Genomic DNA, 16,240 nt, shown 5'->3' with positions numbered 1-16,240 from the left:
GTTCGATTCTTGTGGCAAAGGAGGAAAAAAAGGCACAGAGCCGTCAGCCAAACCTGAAAAGCACAGCCCCGCCCCCTCCTCAGCCATTGGCAGCCGCAGTCGGGAGGCCCGCCCCCCAGGGCAGCCGCGTACTTGGAGTGGCTGTTCGCCGCGCCCATCGGGCGCGGCCCCGCCCCAGGTCCGAGAGGCTAGGTTGGCTGCCCCGGCGAGCGGCAGAGCCCTTCTGGACAGCTCCCGCTCACCCAAACAGAAGACGTCGGCGCTGGAGCGGGCTCGGACATGGCGAGGCAGCGTGCCGGCCCGAGCGGTGGGGCCCGGTGATCCCTCCCTCCCTCCCCGCCCCCTCCCCCTTCCCGCACGCACGCCCCGTCCGCCCCCACCCCGCCCCCACCCCGGGCGCGCCCGCCTGCCCGCCCGCAGCCCGGGGCGCACACCCGCACGCACGCTCCCCCTCCACACACTCACGCACTCCCGCGCCCTCCCTCCGCACCCGCGACCGAGCTCCGCCACGCGCGCCTTGCCAGCCCGCCGGCCGCCCCCGCCGCCCCCGCCGCCCCCGGGCCCCGATGGACTGAATGAAGGCTGCCTACACCGCCTATCGATGCCTCACCAAAGACCTAGAAGGCTGCGCCATGAACCCGGAGCTGACAATGGAAAGTCTGGGCACTTTGCACGGGCCGGCCGGCGGCGGCAGCGGCGGGGGCGGTGGCGGGGGCGGCGGGGGCGGCGGCGGGGGCCCGAGCCATGAGCAGGAGCTGCTGGCCAGCCCCAGCCCCCACCACGCGGGCCGCGGCGCTGCTGGCTCGCTGCGGGGCCCGCCGCCGCCGCCAACGGCGCACCAGGAGCTGGGCACGGCGGCAGCGGCAGCGGCGGCGGCATCGCGCTCGGCCATGGTCACTAGCATGGCCTCGATCCTGGACGGCGGCGACTACCGGCCCGAGCTCTCCATCCCGCTCCATCACGCCATGAGCATGTCTTGCGACTCGTCCCCGCCCGGCATGGGCATGAGCAACACCTACACCACGCTGACGCCGCTCCAGCCGCTGCCGCCCATCTCCACCGTGTCGGACAAGTTCCACCACCCGCACCCGCACCACCACCCGCACCACCACCACCACCACCACCACCAGCGCCTGTCGGGCAACGTCAGCGGCAGCTTCACCCTCATGCGCGACGAGCGCGGGCTCCCGGCCATGAACAACCTCTACAGCCCCTACAAGGAGATGCCCGGCATGAGCCAGAGCCTGTCCCCGCTGGCCGCCACGCCGCTGGGCAACGGGCTGGGCGGCCTCCACAACGCGCAGCAGAGCCTGCCCAACTACGGGCCGCCGGGCCACGACAAAATGCTCAGCCCCAACTTCGACGCGCACCACACTGCCATGCTGACCCGCGGTGAGCAGCACCTGTCCCGCGGCCTGGGCACCCCGCCTGCGGCCATGATGTCGCACCTCAACGGCCTGCACCACCCCGGCCATGCTCAGTCCCACGGGCCGGTGCTGGCGCCCAGCCGCGAGCGGCCACCCTCGTCCTCGTCTGGCTCGCAGGTTGCCACATCGGGTCAGCTGGAGGAGATCAACACCAAAGAGGTGGCCCAGCGCATCACCGCCGAGCTGAAGCGCTACAGCATCCCACAAGCGATCTTCGCGCAGAGGGTGCTGTGCCGGTCTCAGGGGACTCTCTCCGACCTGCTCCGGAACCCAAAACCGTGGAGTAAACTCAAATCTGGCAGGGAGACCTTTCGCAGGATGTGGAAGTGGCTGCAGGAGCCCGAGTTCCAGCGTATGTCCGCCTTACGCCTGGCAGGTAAGCACAGAGGGTCTCCTGGAGCCAGGCTGCTGTGGAGAGGGCTCCGGGGTTCTTGTGGCCCCAAGTCAGCGCGCCTAGTCTCGGTTCTTTCCTCCTTTTCACTACGCACTTCCTATTTTCTCTCGAATTTCTTTCTTCTACTGTCATTTCCTCTTTCTCCTCCCTTCTTCCATTTCTGTTCTTTTTCTTGTGCATTTTCTTACTTCTCTCCCCCCCTCCTGTCTTCCAGCTTTCATTGACCGACCCCCCCCACCACCACCACGTGTCATTCACCCTCCCCTGAATGTGCCAATTTTACCCTCCATTTCTGACCTTCTCTAGTTGTGGGACAAGGGAAGGGGGGTATGCAGTGTTCACTAGGAGCCTTCTCTTTACAAGACTCACAGAGACTGAGGATTGGCCTTTTTCAAAGCCCTGTGCACTTGAACTCTTGAGACAATACATTTCAGTTTTCCAGGCTGCCTGGTCCCCCTATTTGGAGGCAGTTGAGGGGTTTTGCTCTTCAGAATGGAAAAAAAGTCTGCGTTCTCCTCCTACCCATCATAGCAGGAAAACTTCTTTAGTTATTAGCAGGAGTCACAATCTTGACCGCTGGGGAACGGGTGGCTAGGTTACAACAGCGCTTCCCAAGCGCAGCTCGGGCCTTGGGGTTGGCGTGGGGAGTTTGTGACCGAAAGAGCCGGCTTCGGCCAGTTCCCACGTCTCTGCCTACAGAAAGGGGAGGGTGGAAGGACGAAGGGTGGGACTAACACATTCGCCTCTACCAGAATTTGGGAGAAAAAAACAAGAATGCAGAGCTCCCTGACGAACTCGCGGGCCAATCTTGCCCGGCTCCCAGCTTTTGCTGGGATTTGCCAAGGTTTGGCTTGGCTTGGAGAGAAGCTAGGCGCTCCTGAAGAGAGGTGCTGAAAGATTAAGATGCAGGTTAGTTAATGCATCTTGGCCACCGGCTACAGGCTCCGCCTTTGCATTAAGCGGACGCTGATTGTGCGCTGTAGCGCGGCTGCGGGGAGGGCTGGCGGCCCGCGGGAGGGGACGGGTCGACGCGCTGGTTACATTGTTCTGGTGCGGGCTTGGTTCTTTGTGCCTCCTCTAGCGGCCGAGCCGCGAGGTACAGCCCTCTATTGTTCTAGGAGCAAGGATACCTCCTGTGTAGGCGGCGGGAGCAAGAGAGAAGGACGCAGCAGTGGCTGCGACTGGCACAGAGTTGCGCGCTTTTGTGCGCACAGACCCAGCGCGGTGCGCGTGGCAGTTGCGCTGCCCCCCTCCCCCCAGGACCTAGCCGCCGTCCCAGAGAGGCAGAGGTTCACCGCGCCCCACTGGGGAGGACACAGAGTACCCTACTGCAAGTCCGGATGGGCAGTTTCTCTTGCACTGGGCCCATCTCTCCAGATCGGTGGGCTACCAAAGGGGACAAATCGTAGTGGCAGTGATTTACATGGGTGCGGGAGGTGGCTTGTGCGTTGTGTGCGGCCAGCACGGTTCGGAGCCAGCTACATACAACGCGCTTCCGGAGCCGCAAGCTCAGGCTTCCTCTCCCGCTCCCTGGGGCTTTCCCCGCACCACTGAGCCTGACTTATGGGGTGCACTCTACCGACGCCGGATGGGGCCGGGGGCGTGTTCACCCAGGCTTGGGAGGGGGCGTTTCCATTCTGACCGCCTCCGCCTTTGCCGGCTGCTGGAGGATTCTGATCTTCAAGCAGTAATCGCCCCACAGTACTGATTTGAAAAGGTAAAAAAACAACAACAAGAAGCAAACAAAAAAACTAGCTATCCCCCCAAAAGCTTCCCTAAATCGATGGACTCCTAATACTTTTGTGTGGGTTTACTGATCTTTCTCTTTTAGCTTACTCTTCATTCTCTCCTACAATTTTCTCCTATTTGCTCTTGGTTCCTGGGAAAGATTGAGCAATGAATAGAGAGCAGCGGTGAGAAATATACTGGAGGCTTACTGACACTTCTGAACAGTGTGGTGCCCCTTTGTCTTAGGCCCGAAAACACCCCCCTAGCCCCTCTCAGGTAATGTCTAGCATAGGCTGGCTTCCTGGGCACAGGCGACCAGAAGGAACGTGGCAGCTGGAGTGGAGGATACAGTTAAAGGCAGGATGACATCTATTCAATTCCAGACCATCTCAGAGCGCTGCCGCCCCCTCACGCCTGTCCAGCAAAGGACAGAGCTTTTAGAAAGAAGAAAGAAAGAAAGAAGAAAGAAAGAAAGAAAGAAAGAAAGAAAAGAAAAGAAAAGAAAAGAAAAGAAAAGAAAGAAAGAAAAAGGAAAGAAAAGGAGAAAGAAAGAAACCATGTGCCTTATGCCCACGTATGTCTGAAAGTGATGGGGCAAGTAATGCTTTATCTGTTAGCCCTCCTCAGCTTTTCCAGTGGCTCAAGCATTGCTGGGGTGAGAGAGAGTGTGGCATGCCTGGGGGTCTCCAGTCCCACCACCTACCCTAGGAAAATCACGGTGCGGGCATACTCCTCGGAGGCTGGACTCCGGAAGCGTGGAGGCTTTCCTGAGAAGGAGCCCTGAAGCCACCTGCACAGGAGACTGAAAGCCTCCTTCGGCGAGTGGGAAATCCTGCTGAGGACCCCGCTTTGCTCAAGCATTCAAATGTGTGTCTGTTTTATTACCCCGAGTTGAAAAGGGACAAGAGCTTTAGCCTTTTTATCTGGCCATTTGATCAGCAACTACAAGTGTGTTGAGTGGTTATTATTACATAGGAGGCTTTTCAGTTTGGGGTCAGTAGATCAGTCTCTTCAGACACCGACACAGAAGCTAGGACTGGTAAGTAGGTATTATGTGCTCAGGAGCGCTAGGGGACAGGAGCAAATGGAGAAGAAAAGCAGAGGCCTTCTCGCCAGGAATATCGATCGGAATCCCCGCAGGGATGCCGCTGAGGGCCCACACGGTTCAGCTCTGGGGTTAAACAAGCCCAGTGGCTCCACAGGGCTGCTGAGGCTCACTGCCAGGCCAGAGCCTGGGAGAGCTGGCTCCTGCCTCCCCACCCCCACCCCAGCTCACCAGAACTAGGCCCCATTTCTCTCCCATAATCTCCTTTTAGTTTCCCTTTCATTTTCTCATTTTTGACCCCTTTGGGTCTTGCCAGAGGCCCAAGCATACAGGGATTTGAGGGACCTCAAAATTAAGGTGTCTGATTCGGACCAGCTCCTGCAGATCTCACCTTTAGGTGAAGCAAACCCAGCACAACAGAAGCAGGTCCTCCCTCCACACGTACCTGCCTCCCACAGGTCTATCTCCTCCTTGCCAACTTACTTGGGTGTATCCACACCCGAGGGTGGCATTTCAAAGGTAAGGGAGAAGACATCAGGGAAACTCAAATTGCCCCAGCACTACGTTTCAGAGAAACAGACTCCAAGTAAACGGTTTCGTTGGGAAAGGGTGGCCAAGGCAGCAAGTGGTTGTAATCGCACCCACTTGGGCCTCGTTGGCAGTGGTTCCAGAGGCAGGCTCCTGAAAGGCAGTTTGCGTTACCCCAGCAAGATGCAGCAAGGACAAAATCCCGCGGATTTGAACCCAAAGATTCCCTGGCTTTGAGCCCAAGAAGCCTCTGAACCAAACACAAACATGAAAAAGGAGGGACTGAAAAAACCCAGGCAAAAACTGGACGGGCGCCTCTCAGAGGAAAATCGAGGCTTTCCTGGCAGGCGAGTGGTCTCCTCCAACGCCCTGAAGACAGAGCAGAGCCTCTGAGCACTAAGGTTTGCACCTTGCAAGGCGGCCTGCTAGGAACCTGCCACAGTTCCCGGTGGCTGACAGACATAAGGCCTTCTTCAGACAGCAACTCCCAGCGGCCACTGTAGAAGCAACTGTGTTCTAACGGCCGATGCCTTTCACCAACCTGCTATCGCATCGTCTGGGTCACCTGACGCCTGCAGCGGCAGAGCATGGCCGGGACAGTCCCCAGCGGCTTTTGCCAGGAGCACCACGGGCATGCGTGTCTCCTTTGGCGCGGGGAAGTCTTGGGCAATGCTGGCCGACCGGCATGTTCTAAGCGGAGAGGCGGGGACCTCATTTTAAGAGCCTCACACCCCAGTTCCCTCCGGCTAGTGCGACTCCCGGCCCAGGTCAGCCCATTTCTCCCCGCAGTTCGGATCCGAGCTCTAGAGACCGAGCGCAATCCCCGTCCGTCCATACGGAACACAAGATGTTTTCGCCTGCTGGCTCGTCGGATTAATAATTGAAAAGCAACTGTTCTTGTGTGGTCAAGTCCTGGGTGCCTGAAGAACACCTTTCTAACACGCGTTAGGGGGAGCGGGAGCGGGAGCGGGAGGAAAAGGCAGGACTCGAGGGAGGGTAGTGAAGCCGAGCGAGAGAAGTAGCCCAGGCCGCCAGGCGCCCTCGACGCGAGCGGCTGTGCATTTATTTTTATTCCAGGCTTTCCACCGTGTGGTTATGTCACTTTCTCAAACAAATGTGTATATGGAGGGAGATCGATGCTGATAATGTTTAGAAGATTAAAAGAGCATTAATGCTGGCAACAATAACGTAAACGTGTGGACCCAGATCTCATTGATCTGGAACCTGATCCGGCGCGTTTCCAGTAAGCCCGACGGCGCGCTCTTCCCAGCAGAGCGCTCGCCAGCGCCCCCGCTCCCCAGCGCCCCGTCTCCCCGGCGCTCCCGCCGCGCCGCTTTCCGGGCTCCCGGCGGACCCACGGGTCGGGCTGCGGCTTCTCCACCGCGCGGCCCCAGCTAGCCCTTTCCCAAGGCTTTCTCCAGTCGCAGAGCTGCTAGCCATCCCCGTGGTCCCCGCGCGCGCGCACACCGCGTTCTGAGCTCTCTACGGAGGGCTCTGTAGGTGGCTGAGTCCGCGAAGGAACTGCACCGGACGCGCCGCCGAAGCCCTCCCAGCTCTCTCGTTCTCGGGGGACCGTAGCGGCCCCCGGCGGATCAAACACTGTCCGGCACAACTTCTTTCTTCCATCTAAACCCACCCAGGAAATTCGACCTCCCTCTCGATATGCGGAGACGACCAAGCCCAACTTGGAAACGTCTCTAAAGCTGCCTGTTAAATGCGCAGCTTCCCGATCCTCGGATCCCTTCGCACCCTTCCTTGTTTTCATTAGAAGGGAACATTCGCACTAAAGTGTTCTTATTCGCAGACGTTCTACACTGATGCATTAGTTGGGCATTCAAATGCGGCCCCGGTGACAAAGGCTTGGGCTTCATCCCTCAGAACGGTCTGCCTTGGGCTAATTAGGTCAACCGGGGAAGAACCATAGCTCCTATACCGGCTGGGGCAGGAAGGTAAGAAAATCAGACTGGGGAGCCCCACCCCACCCCTTCCCACCAGCTGGAGAGAACTTGTGCTCTGAGACTCGGGTCAGAGGTTTTCCCTGAGGCACCTGCAGTGACTGAAAAAGAAAGAACTTTTGAGTTCTTCCTTCCTTCCCCCCTGGAAGATGTCCACACTGTGCCACACTGCTCCCCTTGCCAAACGGTGGCTTATTCCAGAAGGAACACTAAGGTGAATTTTACTGAAATTCAGGGTGAAAGAGCTTGGATGGTAATGGAGGGGTGCAATAGGAATTAAATTGTTCCGGCTTTTTGAAATTCTCAATCCTCCAACCGGTGAAAGCTAAGTTTTTCTTTCAAGAGGAGGTCTCAATCTGGAAGGAAAGGAGTGTTTTCCTTCCTTTGCCAAGAATGAAATGGGGGAAAGGAAGAAGGAGAGAGAGGAAGAAAAATCTTTCATTGTTCTGCTTTGAGGGGTGCCAGAGGGTGAACTGGTATTTCTTTCTGTCATTCCCAGAGACGGGGTTCACCTTCTCACCAGTGGACTTCCTTAAAGAAGGGAGCTTTGGTATAGCACCTTGATTCCTAGTCAGGATATATCTTACCAGCCCCCCGCCCCCAAAAACACATTAACGTGGGTCACACGGTCATATACAGAAAACAAGAATACTTGAGCGTCATCCTTCAGGTCGGGAAGACAACTGCCCCCCTCCCCAGAGGCCCCACGTGAAGAGCTCCTAGGTTCTGGGAGGGGTGAGCAGGCTTAGACTCTCCTCCATACCCATCTTAGAATCCCAAGAATAGGGCAGGGATTCTGGTGAATGGTGAGGGTAGGGCAGAGGGGAAACTGCCTCAGATTTTGTCTCCAAGAGGAAAAATGCTTTACCTCCTTCTAGAGCCACATCTGCCCAGCGGTAACAGGGGTCTGAACCCTGAGGGAAGGAGAGCCTGTTTTGCTTTCATCTTCAATCTGAGACCTTATTGTCAGGTCACTTCTTGGTTTTCTGGCCTTTAGAATCTGTTTCTAAAGGAATATCAGAGGAAAGAGGTTGAAGGAAGAAAGTACTGGACCCCACCACACTACAGCTGGTGGCTGGTGTTGGCAGAAACTGTCTTCAGGGAGAGTGGTATCATGAAGGGGAATCCCTGGAGGAATGAAAACCTCAAAGGAAAAGCAGAGAGATTTAATTTCTGGGTTCTTGCCAAAGGAAGGGAAATGAGAAGGGAATAAATAGAAATAATTGCCTGGATAAAGGACCCTGAGGAAAAGGGTGAGTATTGAGACACCCTGGGCCTTAAACTTTATCTGTGGACTCTCTGGATTATCCTCACCCCTGACCATCTCAGAGATGCTCTGCCCCCCCCCCCCCCCCCCACCGCCGACCTGGGGAAAGTCATTTCCTCCAGGGGACACGTTTCTTGGTGGACAAAGAGAACATTATGAAGAAGCCTACTGGGGTCATTTATGCTATCAGGTGCAGAGCCTGCTCAAGATAGGCCAGAAGCCCATCAGCACCCCTCACCACCCACTCTGTTTCCCTACCCCACTGCCGTGCTTTTGGGAAAGGCTTTTTGTTTTCCAAGTCTCACTCAAGGCAACAACTGAAAAGTGTGCATAGGTTTCTGTATCAGCCCATCTGGTGCCAGACAAGGTGCAGGATGGGCAAGGCACAGAGGCAGGCTGTCGACATGCATATAGAGATCATCTTACTTGGGAAGCAGGATTCCTAGAACTTGTGTACATTCTTTATGAAAAACTGTCCCCACGCAAATTGCCCCGGAGGGAAGGGAGGCACTGCATTCCACCCTGATGCCTCTGTTGCCATTTGAAGATCCATTACTCTTCTGCAGAAAGCAGACTTTGTTTGGGTTGGAAGCACACCTCCAACGTAATTTAATCAGCATTGGACTTTGGCTCATGTAATCAAATATACATATACTTTCTCCTGCAGGAAGAAAAATAATTTCTCTGTAACTGGTATTGACTTGAAGTCATGTAATCTCTGGAAAGCATCACACTTTTAAAGGGAAAGGTAAAATTAAGGGGGAAAGAACCCACAGTTGTAGTGGTTTGCCTTGCCATTGCTAAGAGAGCCAGTTACCACCTAAGAAAGGGCTGCTCCAATTTTAGATATTTCATGCCAGCTGCCTCTGTGTAGTCAGCCTCCCACATTTATATATAGCAGGAACCAGGGTTGACTGGCTCACCAGATCCTGGGAATCTTTGGGCTGAGACATCCTTGGAGGACCCTATTCGATGTTCCACAGGCGGCAGCAGCAGCAGCAGCAGCAGCAGCAGCAGCAGCAGCAGGATCTCAGTGGGCAGCCAGCCCCCTTCTTTAACTGCGATTGGTAGCTATTGCCAGCCCACTCCCTACTCCACCCACAGGGCCTTGAGCATGAAGCCCTACCCTAGAGCATCCTCCCGGAGCGATCCTGGACTCCCCACCCTCCGGGCGAGGCTCTGGGCTTTACCCAAGTTGAGTCTGTTAGGGAATCTGTTGTAAACACAGATCCATTGATTTGCATTTGTCAGAGAGTAAAGTTAAACCAGTGAAAAGAGAAGCCCTTACCCTTTTATGCAGGGCCAGGGAAACCTTTCATATTGATCCTATTGATCCAACCTTTCCCTTTAAGGAAACCACATAGTTAAAGACCCTCGTTCAATAGATTTACCCTTCGCGCTTGTGATATTCCTTTAAGTGTTCTCATCTAGGATAGCTGGGCATTAAGCCCACACTCCAAACCAAACAAAAATGAAAAGGAGGGTAGGAGGGGAGGGGTCAGGAGGCAGAATTGTGGGAAGTGAAATTGAACCAAACTGAAATGTGTAATGACTCGGTTGGAGATGTTTTTCTCATTCTTCTAAGATGACACGCAGGGTTAAGAACAAAATAGATGCACTTAGCATCTCTCTCTCTCTCTCTCTTCCACAAAAGAAAATCTGTTTATATGCTAGAGTAGCAGTGTTTCAAGAACATCATTTTCTACTGTAAAATTATTTCAATCAAGCCACTAGCTGGGTTCATTCAAGCTCATACTTAAAAGCAGTTAATACTTCCATAAAAATTATTTTGCTTCATTTATAGCAAATCAGGAATACAATAGAACTGTCCCCAGAAATGCAATATTTTGGACTATGTATTTGAGCGTGGACACTGAAGTCACTTCAGAAGAAAGAGTGCTTGGAGTTTTGTGTTCTGATAGAAGTGGGTAGAAAACAGACTGATAATAAGGTAAAACTTTTTTTCTTTTTTCTTTCTTTTTTTTTCTTTTTCTTTCTCCTTTCTTTCTTTCTTTCTTTCTTTCTTTCTTTCTTTCTTTCTTTTTTTTTACAGAGCAGTATAGATGGAATAGGAGTTGCTAACTATTGATCAGTATCCCTCATGTTTGCAGATATGAAAATGAAAGTCCCCTTTGTTTCAAGAACTGTTGGTACAATCCATTTCATTTCTTCCTTGACCCTTTTTTGTTCTGTAAATAATCCATGTCTGATTTTATTTTCAACATGGTACATGCATTATTCCTAATTGGCTAGCTTTTGGGTTGTGTTCAGACATTCATGTTTGTTTTCTGTGATTGAAAAATATTAATGATTCCTTAGGTGAGCTAATGTATTTATCTGCTGAGTGAGTTCAAAGGGCAGAGTTCAGCTATGGTTCAGGTTAATTGAACAGGAAGCAGTGAGCTCTCCGGGCTGTGTTGAGCAAGGGACCAGTCCCTTAAAATATCACACTCAGCAAACACACAATTTCACTGTCCTCATCGTGGAGTCTGATGTAAGAGGCTCAGATCAACTCGGATTGCCTGTTTAAAAACCCAAAGCAAAGCACAGCAACTGCAACAAGCCCTCACTGTCCCCCTCGGGGAAGAAGAGTTTTCTCATTGGCTAATTGCTTTATTGGTAGCACTGACCTGCAGAGCAGCTGCAGGGGCCTGGATGAAGGCTTAGGCCTCATAATAATGTGCTCCATTAGAACAGGGCAAGGCATTTTTTGTTTACTCAATTGGAGCTCCCTGCAAAGTGCCATTAACCCCAGCCCAATCGTGTGTGTGCTGCAAAAGCCAAAGGTCACACCAGTCAGGCTGTAGGCAGAGCCTGCTCTGCCCTGGTGGGAGGGAGGGGGCATCCTGCTGGCATTGCCTTCCCCAAGCTTGGCCCAGCCCTATAGGCCCCTCCAGGGCTTTGACCACAGCAAGCAGTTGCACAATCTGTTTACATTTCCCAATTGCTGAATCATGTTATTGATGATTAAACAGTTCTGATCTAAGCACCATCAATCACACCAGAAAAAAAAAAAAAAATCCTCCCACTGACCCTCTCTTTTCTATTTATGTTTTGTTCATTGTGCATTACAGTAAACAGAATTGTGCAAACAGTGCTTATTAGCAGGAATATAGTCTGGATAAGTGCTTGGATCAAGAGGAAGACAGACCTGCAAACATGGCTGGGGGTGGGGTGGAGGAGTTCTTAGCAGAAAGAAGGTTTGAGATGGAGCCCCAGCATAGTCAGGGCTTCTACAGAGAGCACCTTGAGCTAGAGTGCCACCTGCCGGGAGTCTTCTAACTGCAATAAGCCTTGCACCTCCCACAAGGCTCAAGCCCCTTCCTTTACTTTGTTCCTAGTATCTGTGTCCCCATTCCTCACCCTCCTGACCACTACCCACATTTCCCTAGGAATTTCTTGCAGGACTTTTTCCTTTTTCCCTGGTACTCTAGCCTCTGCCTCTCCTAATTCATTGGTTCTGCTGTGATGGGTAAGGCGATTTGCCCACTCTGCACACTGAAGTAATAGTCTCCTCTTTCTTGGGAGAGAAGGGGTGGAGAAAGCAAAAAATATCTGTGGGAGAGAAGAGGAATGGTTATTATGTATGTAGGAGAAATGCCTCAGTTGATGGTGCCAGTGAGAACTCTACCAACTGTAAGGTGCTCTGCAAAGGTAATATATTGTACAAAGGAGGGGAGTGGGAGAGAATTAGTACTGGCAGGGAGGACATCAGGAAAGAGATATGCCAAATCAGCGAGCCAGAGGTGGGCCTGTGAAATCCCCTGGGAAGAAAGAAAAGTGAACCAGCCGTTTTGCAATTGCAAAGAAGTGAGCCAGTGAGCTAGATTTGGAGCCAAACTGTGGAGCTGACCGTATCTCTGTGGGCAGCAGCTTTTTCCAGACTCGCCTCACATCGATCTCGGCCCAGAGCCCCTGGCTGCCTAGCGCCTGTGGGTGGGTTGCCGCCTCCGCGCCCGACGCGGGATTCAGCACCACGAACAGCGCCACGGAGCGCCCCAGAGACTGCCCGCCTGGGCTGCGGTCTGAGCGAGTTTCCATCTCAACCCAGAGAAGAAAAATGGGTTCCTCTACTCGGGTTAAATTCAGGCAGGACCCTGAACAGTAGCTACAGCTCTGTAGATCTCGGCGCCCCAGACAGAACAGGGCTTCAGATTTTCCTCTCGAGCCCCATGGCTTCCGTTCTCTGTGTGAGGTCACCGATAATAGAGAGAGAGGAAGCGATGCCAAGTCAGAGGACAAAAGATGCTAAACGACCCTTTCCTTCGGAAGAGGAAGAGCATTACCTCTGTTGGGAGGGCTGAGGGATTGAACTGTTTTTCCCCATGTTACTAGCTTGTGCAGACACTGATTACAGCTCTCAACAAGATATTTTAGATTTGGGTTTTCTTTCCAGGTTTACAGTCTAGTTGCCCCACACAGGTGTACACAAATGGATGCTTTTTCCCCCTACCTACATGCTGATTTTTGAAAACATGGTTTTCATTATATTGAACAATATTCTCACATTGTATCAGCACTAATGTTGCAGGGAGAGCCAACTGAGGGACATCACTACCTCCAATAAGTCTTGAAACTGGGTTCTATTTCTTGAGAGCCATGTTTGATGGGCTCCCTTTAAGAACCTCTGCACCACTCTCTGGGCCAAGGGTTGAGTCACTTCCTCTAGGTCACACAGTGGAGACAGGTGAGCCTAGCCAGGGTGAGAGCTGACATTAGGCACAGACCCCTGACTCTGGCCATTTTTTAATCAGTTGCTCTGCTTTCTTTGTATTTTTATTCCAGAGAAAAGAGACAGATAGATGGGTCCTTACGGTCTATAATAGGGCACAACTCACCTCTCTTTGGATTTCTAGTAAAAATATGGCCCTTGACTTCTCAAAGCTAATTAAAATGAAACTTTTGCTTTATTTTAAGGAATTTTAGTTGAAGCCTAATTTATTGCTAAAGTGGTTTCAGGGAGGTCAAGCACAGGAACAGACAAGTGTATCCACTTTAAAAGAAAGTCAAGGATGTGACATATGAGACTGTCTTCCTTATGACAATTCATCTTCAAATTCCAAGTGGCTCTTGCATGAAAATACAGTCCAAAAAACAGAACAAATGTGGTAGAGCATTCACTGCCAGTATTAAAATAGAAAATAATTTTCTTTGTTCAAATTTTGCCGTCAGAATGAACAGGAACATGTTTAAATCATATCTAAGAACTGGTTTTAAATCTATTTGATAAACATTGATTAAAGCAGTTTCTTCAAGCCGCATGATCCTCGAATTTGCAGACATGCATTTCTTAGTAGTTGTTGGGTTACACCATCAAAACCTTTTCCAGTAAAACATGGATTTGACAGTAAGCAAAACCTTTTTTTTCCGTCTATTTTATATGCATCACTGCATTTTATTAAAATAAGACAGTAAATTCTGTGAGGGCTTATGCCAAATGCATTTCTTTTACAGTGAACTCAGTAAGTGAACTTTTCCAAAGATGTTTCCACAAGACTACAATGTAAACAGGACCTCTCCTAGTCTCTTTTGATTCCAAATACTAAAAAATGGGTGGGGTAAAGAACTTTTTTGCTTTTCTGAAACAATGTAACAGATTCCCAAATCTATGATATTTTTCTTGGATTTAGTGGTCTCCTAATGTATACCAGAGTCCACTTCGGTTCATGGTCAAGGCACAAGAGTGGATTCTTCGTTCATCTCAATGTGTAACCTCTCTTCATTTCTCTTTCATTCTTCTGCAAAGGAAGAGACAGTTTTCCCGAGGCCAATTCCTCAACCTGATTCTGGGCCCTTGTCCCTCCTGTCCTCTCAGGATCCAAGACTCACCTGTGTTTATACCCTCTTCCTCTCCATTACCATCTTCCCATCAGCATATTTGTGCTCCTATTCCTCTTTTTAGAAAACGCACCCCCCCCCTTCCAACACACACACACACACACACACACACACACACACACACCTGTCCTAGCTTCTCTTCCCTCTCTTCACTCCTGGAGTTGCATGAACTCTGTGTCTGTTTCTCACCTCCTCCTCCCAGCCCAGCTTTGTGCAGGCTGGTTCTAGCCACTCCTGTTTACTAAACCAGCTCTTAAGCAGTGTCACTGTTGAGGTTCTTGTAGCCAAACCCAACGGGCGCCTCTCAGTTCTTATTTTAACTGGGCCTCTCCTCAGCATTTCGCACACTGCTGACCACCCACATCTTGAAACCCTTTCTTCTCTTGACTTCTGAAATAATACTGTATACTCTCTCATTTTGCTTATTAGCATTCTGGCCACTCCTTGCGGTCTCCTTTCTGGGCTCTCCTTGATTTGTCCATCTAGCTCAGAATCCTGGCCTAAGCTATTTTTACCCTCAACATACGCACTCTGGAAGATCTCACCCATCCAGTTACCATCTCTTTATGCTGAAGACTTCTTGGTGTCTCTCCAACCCTATGTGTCTCTTAGCTCCAGGTCCTTATTTCCTTCTGCATCTGAATATCTTTGCCTGAACATCCTCAAATGTAGTTTACCTCTTCTTTTATCCCCTTTCAGTAATATTACTTTGTACACAGAATCTCATGCCAGAAACTGGGAAATCAACTCAGACTCTTTCCTTTTCCTCTTTCCCCTTGAGTCGACCATACTAGCCCCGTGGATTTTACTTCCTAAATATCTATCTGTCTCTCTCCATTACCTGTGCTGCTGCCCTAATTGGAGCCATCCCAACTTCAGCAGCCTCCTGACTGGTCTCCCTATCTCCAGTCCTGACTTCTCCCATCCATTTTCCAACTTAAGCCAGAGTGGTTTTTCTGGAACCCAAATATGACCACATGACACCATTATTTAAAATTCTTTGTTAGCTCCCTGTGACCATCGGATGAAGGTCCAGACCCTGAGCAAGATGTACCGGCGCCTATGTGGACTGACCCCTCCTCACATATAGTCTCATCTCACATCGTCTCCATTTCACTCTGCTCTGGCCATACTGTACTATTGCCAGCAACTCAAACACATCAGGCCATTCCTTTGGCAAAAAACACTTCTTTTCTTACTCAACTAACTTGAACTTAATTTCAGATCTTGGTTTAGATGTCCTTGCCTCTAGGAAGTCTTCTCTAGTCTCCTCAATTGGGATGCCCTTGGACAACCCCTCCCATTGCACATAGAACATAAACAGGTATCACCTGATGTGTGTCTTCCCGCCAAAGATTGTAAGTTCCAGTAGAGCGAAGGTTGGATATATTATGTAATAGACAGCCAATAAGTATCTGTGAATAAACTAATAAATACCTTTCTTTTATATGACACTGTTTCTTCTCACTTACTCACCCAAGTTAGTGGGTGGCATTTTGAAACAGAATCATCATGGGAGCGCCTGGGTGGCTCAGTTGGTTAGGTGTCTGACTTCGGCTCAGGTCATGATCTCGTGGTCTATAAGTTTGAGCCCTGCGTCCCGCTCTGTGCTGACAGCTCAGAGCCTGGAGCCTGCTTCAGATTCTGTGTCTCCCTTTCTCTCTGCCCCTCCCCCACTTGTGCGCATACACGCGTGCTCTCTCTCTCGCTCTCTCTCTCGCTCTCTCTCAAAAATAAATAAACATTAAAAAAGAAAAAAAAAGAATCATCCGTGTTGGTGCATCATTTTGGAGCAGTATTTCATATTTCACAGTATCAAGTTCTCATCATTGTCATTTTTCTCCTAAGCTAAAATAGTACAGGTATATGTGAGTTGTAACAGGAATCTTGAAGTGGGGTTGAGTCTTATCCAAAGCTTCAGATTATTACCAATGAGGTGAGGAATGTAAAATGACAGTCACCAGACAACTAGAATAGGGACCTGTTTAACCAGTTGACTCTGGTACTCCAAGGTAACCTGCTTCAGTCAGGTCATTTTTCTTGCTATTCTACTCATAT

At 51.1% G+C, this 16,240-nt stretch overlaps 1 protein-coding gene across 1 annotated transcript in view; it reads left to right on the top strand.

The window, feature by feature from the left end:
* The first annotated feature begins 361 nt into the window (after window positions 1-361).
* ONECUT2 (one cut homeobox 2) overlaps window positions 362-16,240 on the top strand; it is a 47,305-nt gene continuing 31,426 nt past the window's right edge. Inside the window, exon 1 of the mRNA XM_049619873.1 lies at window positions 362-1,803. Coding sequence (XP_049475830.1) covers window positions 576-1,803 — 1,228 coding nt within the window. The 5' untranslated portion in view covers window positions 362-575. The remainder of the gene's footprint in view (window positions 1,804-16,240) is intronic.

Source organism: Panthera uncia, assembly GCF_023721935.1.
Source record: "Panthera uncia isolate 11264 chromosome D3 unlocalized genomic scaffold, Puncia_PCG_1.0 HiC_scaffold_8, whole genome shotgun sequence".
Taxonomy (NCBI): Eukaryota; Metazoa; Chordata; class Mammalia; order Carnivora; family Felidae; genus Panthera; species Panthera uncia.
The sequence above is the reverse complement of the archived record's forward strand: the minus strand, read 5'-3'. Positions and strand labels throughout refer to the sequence as shown.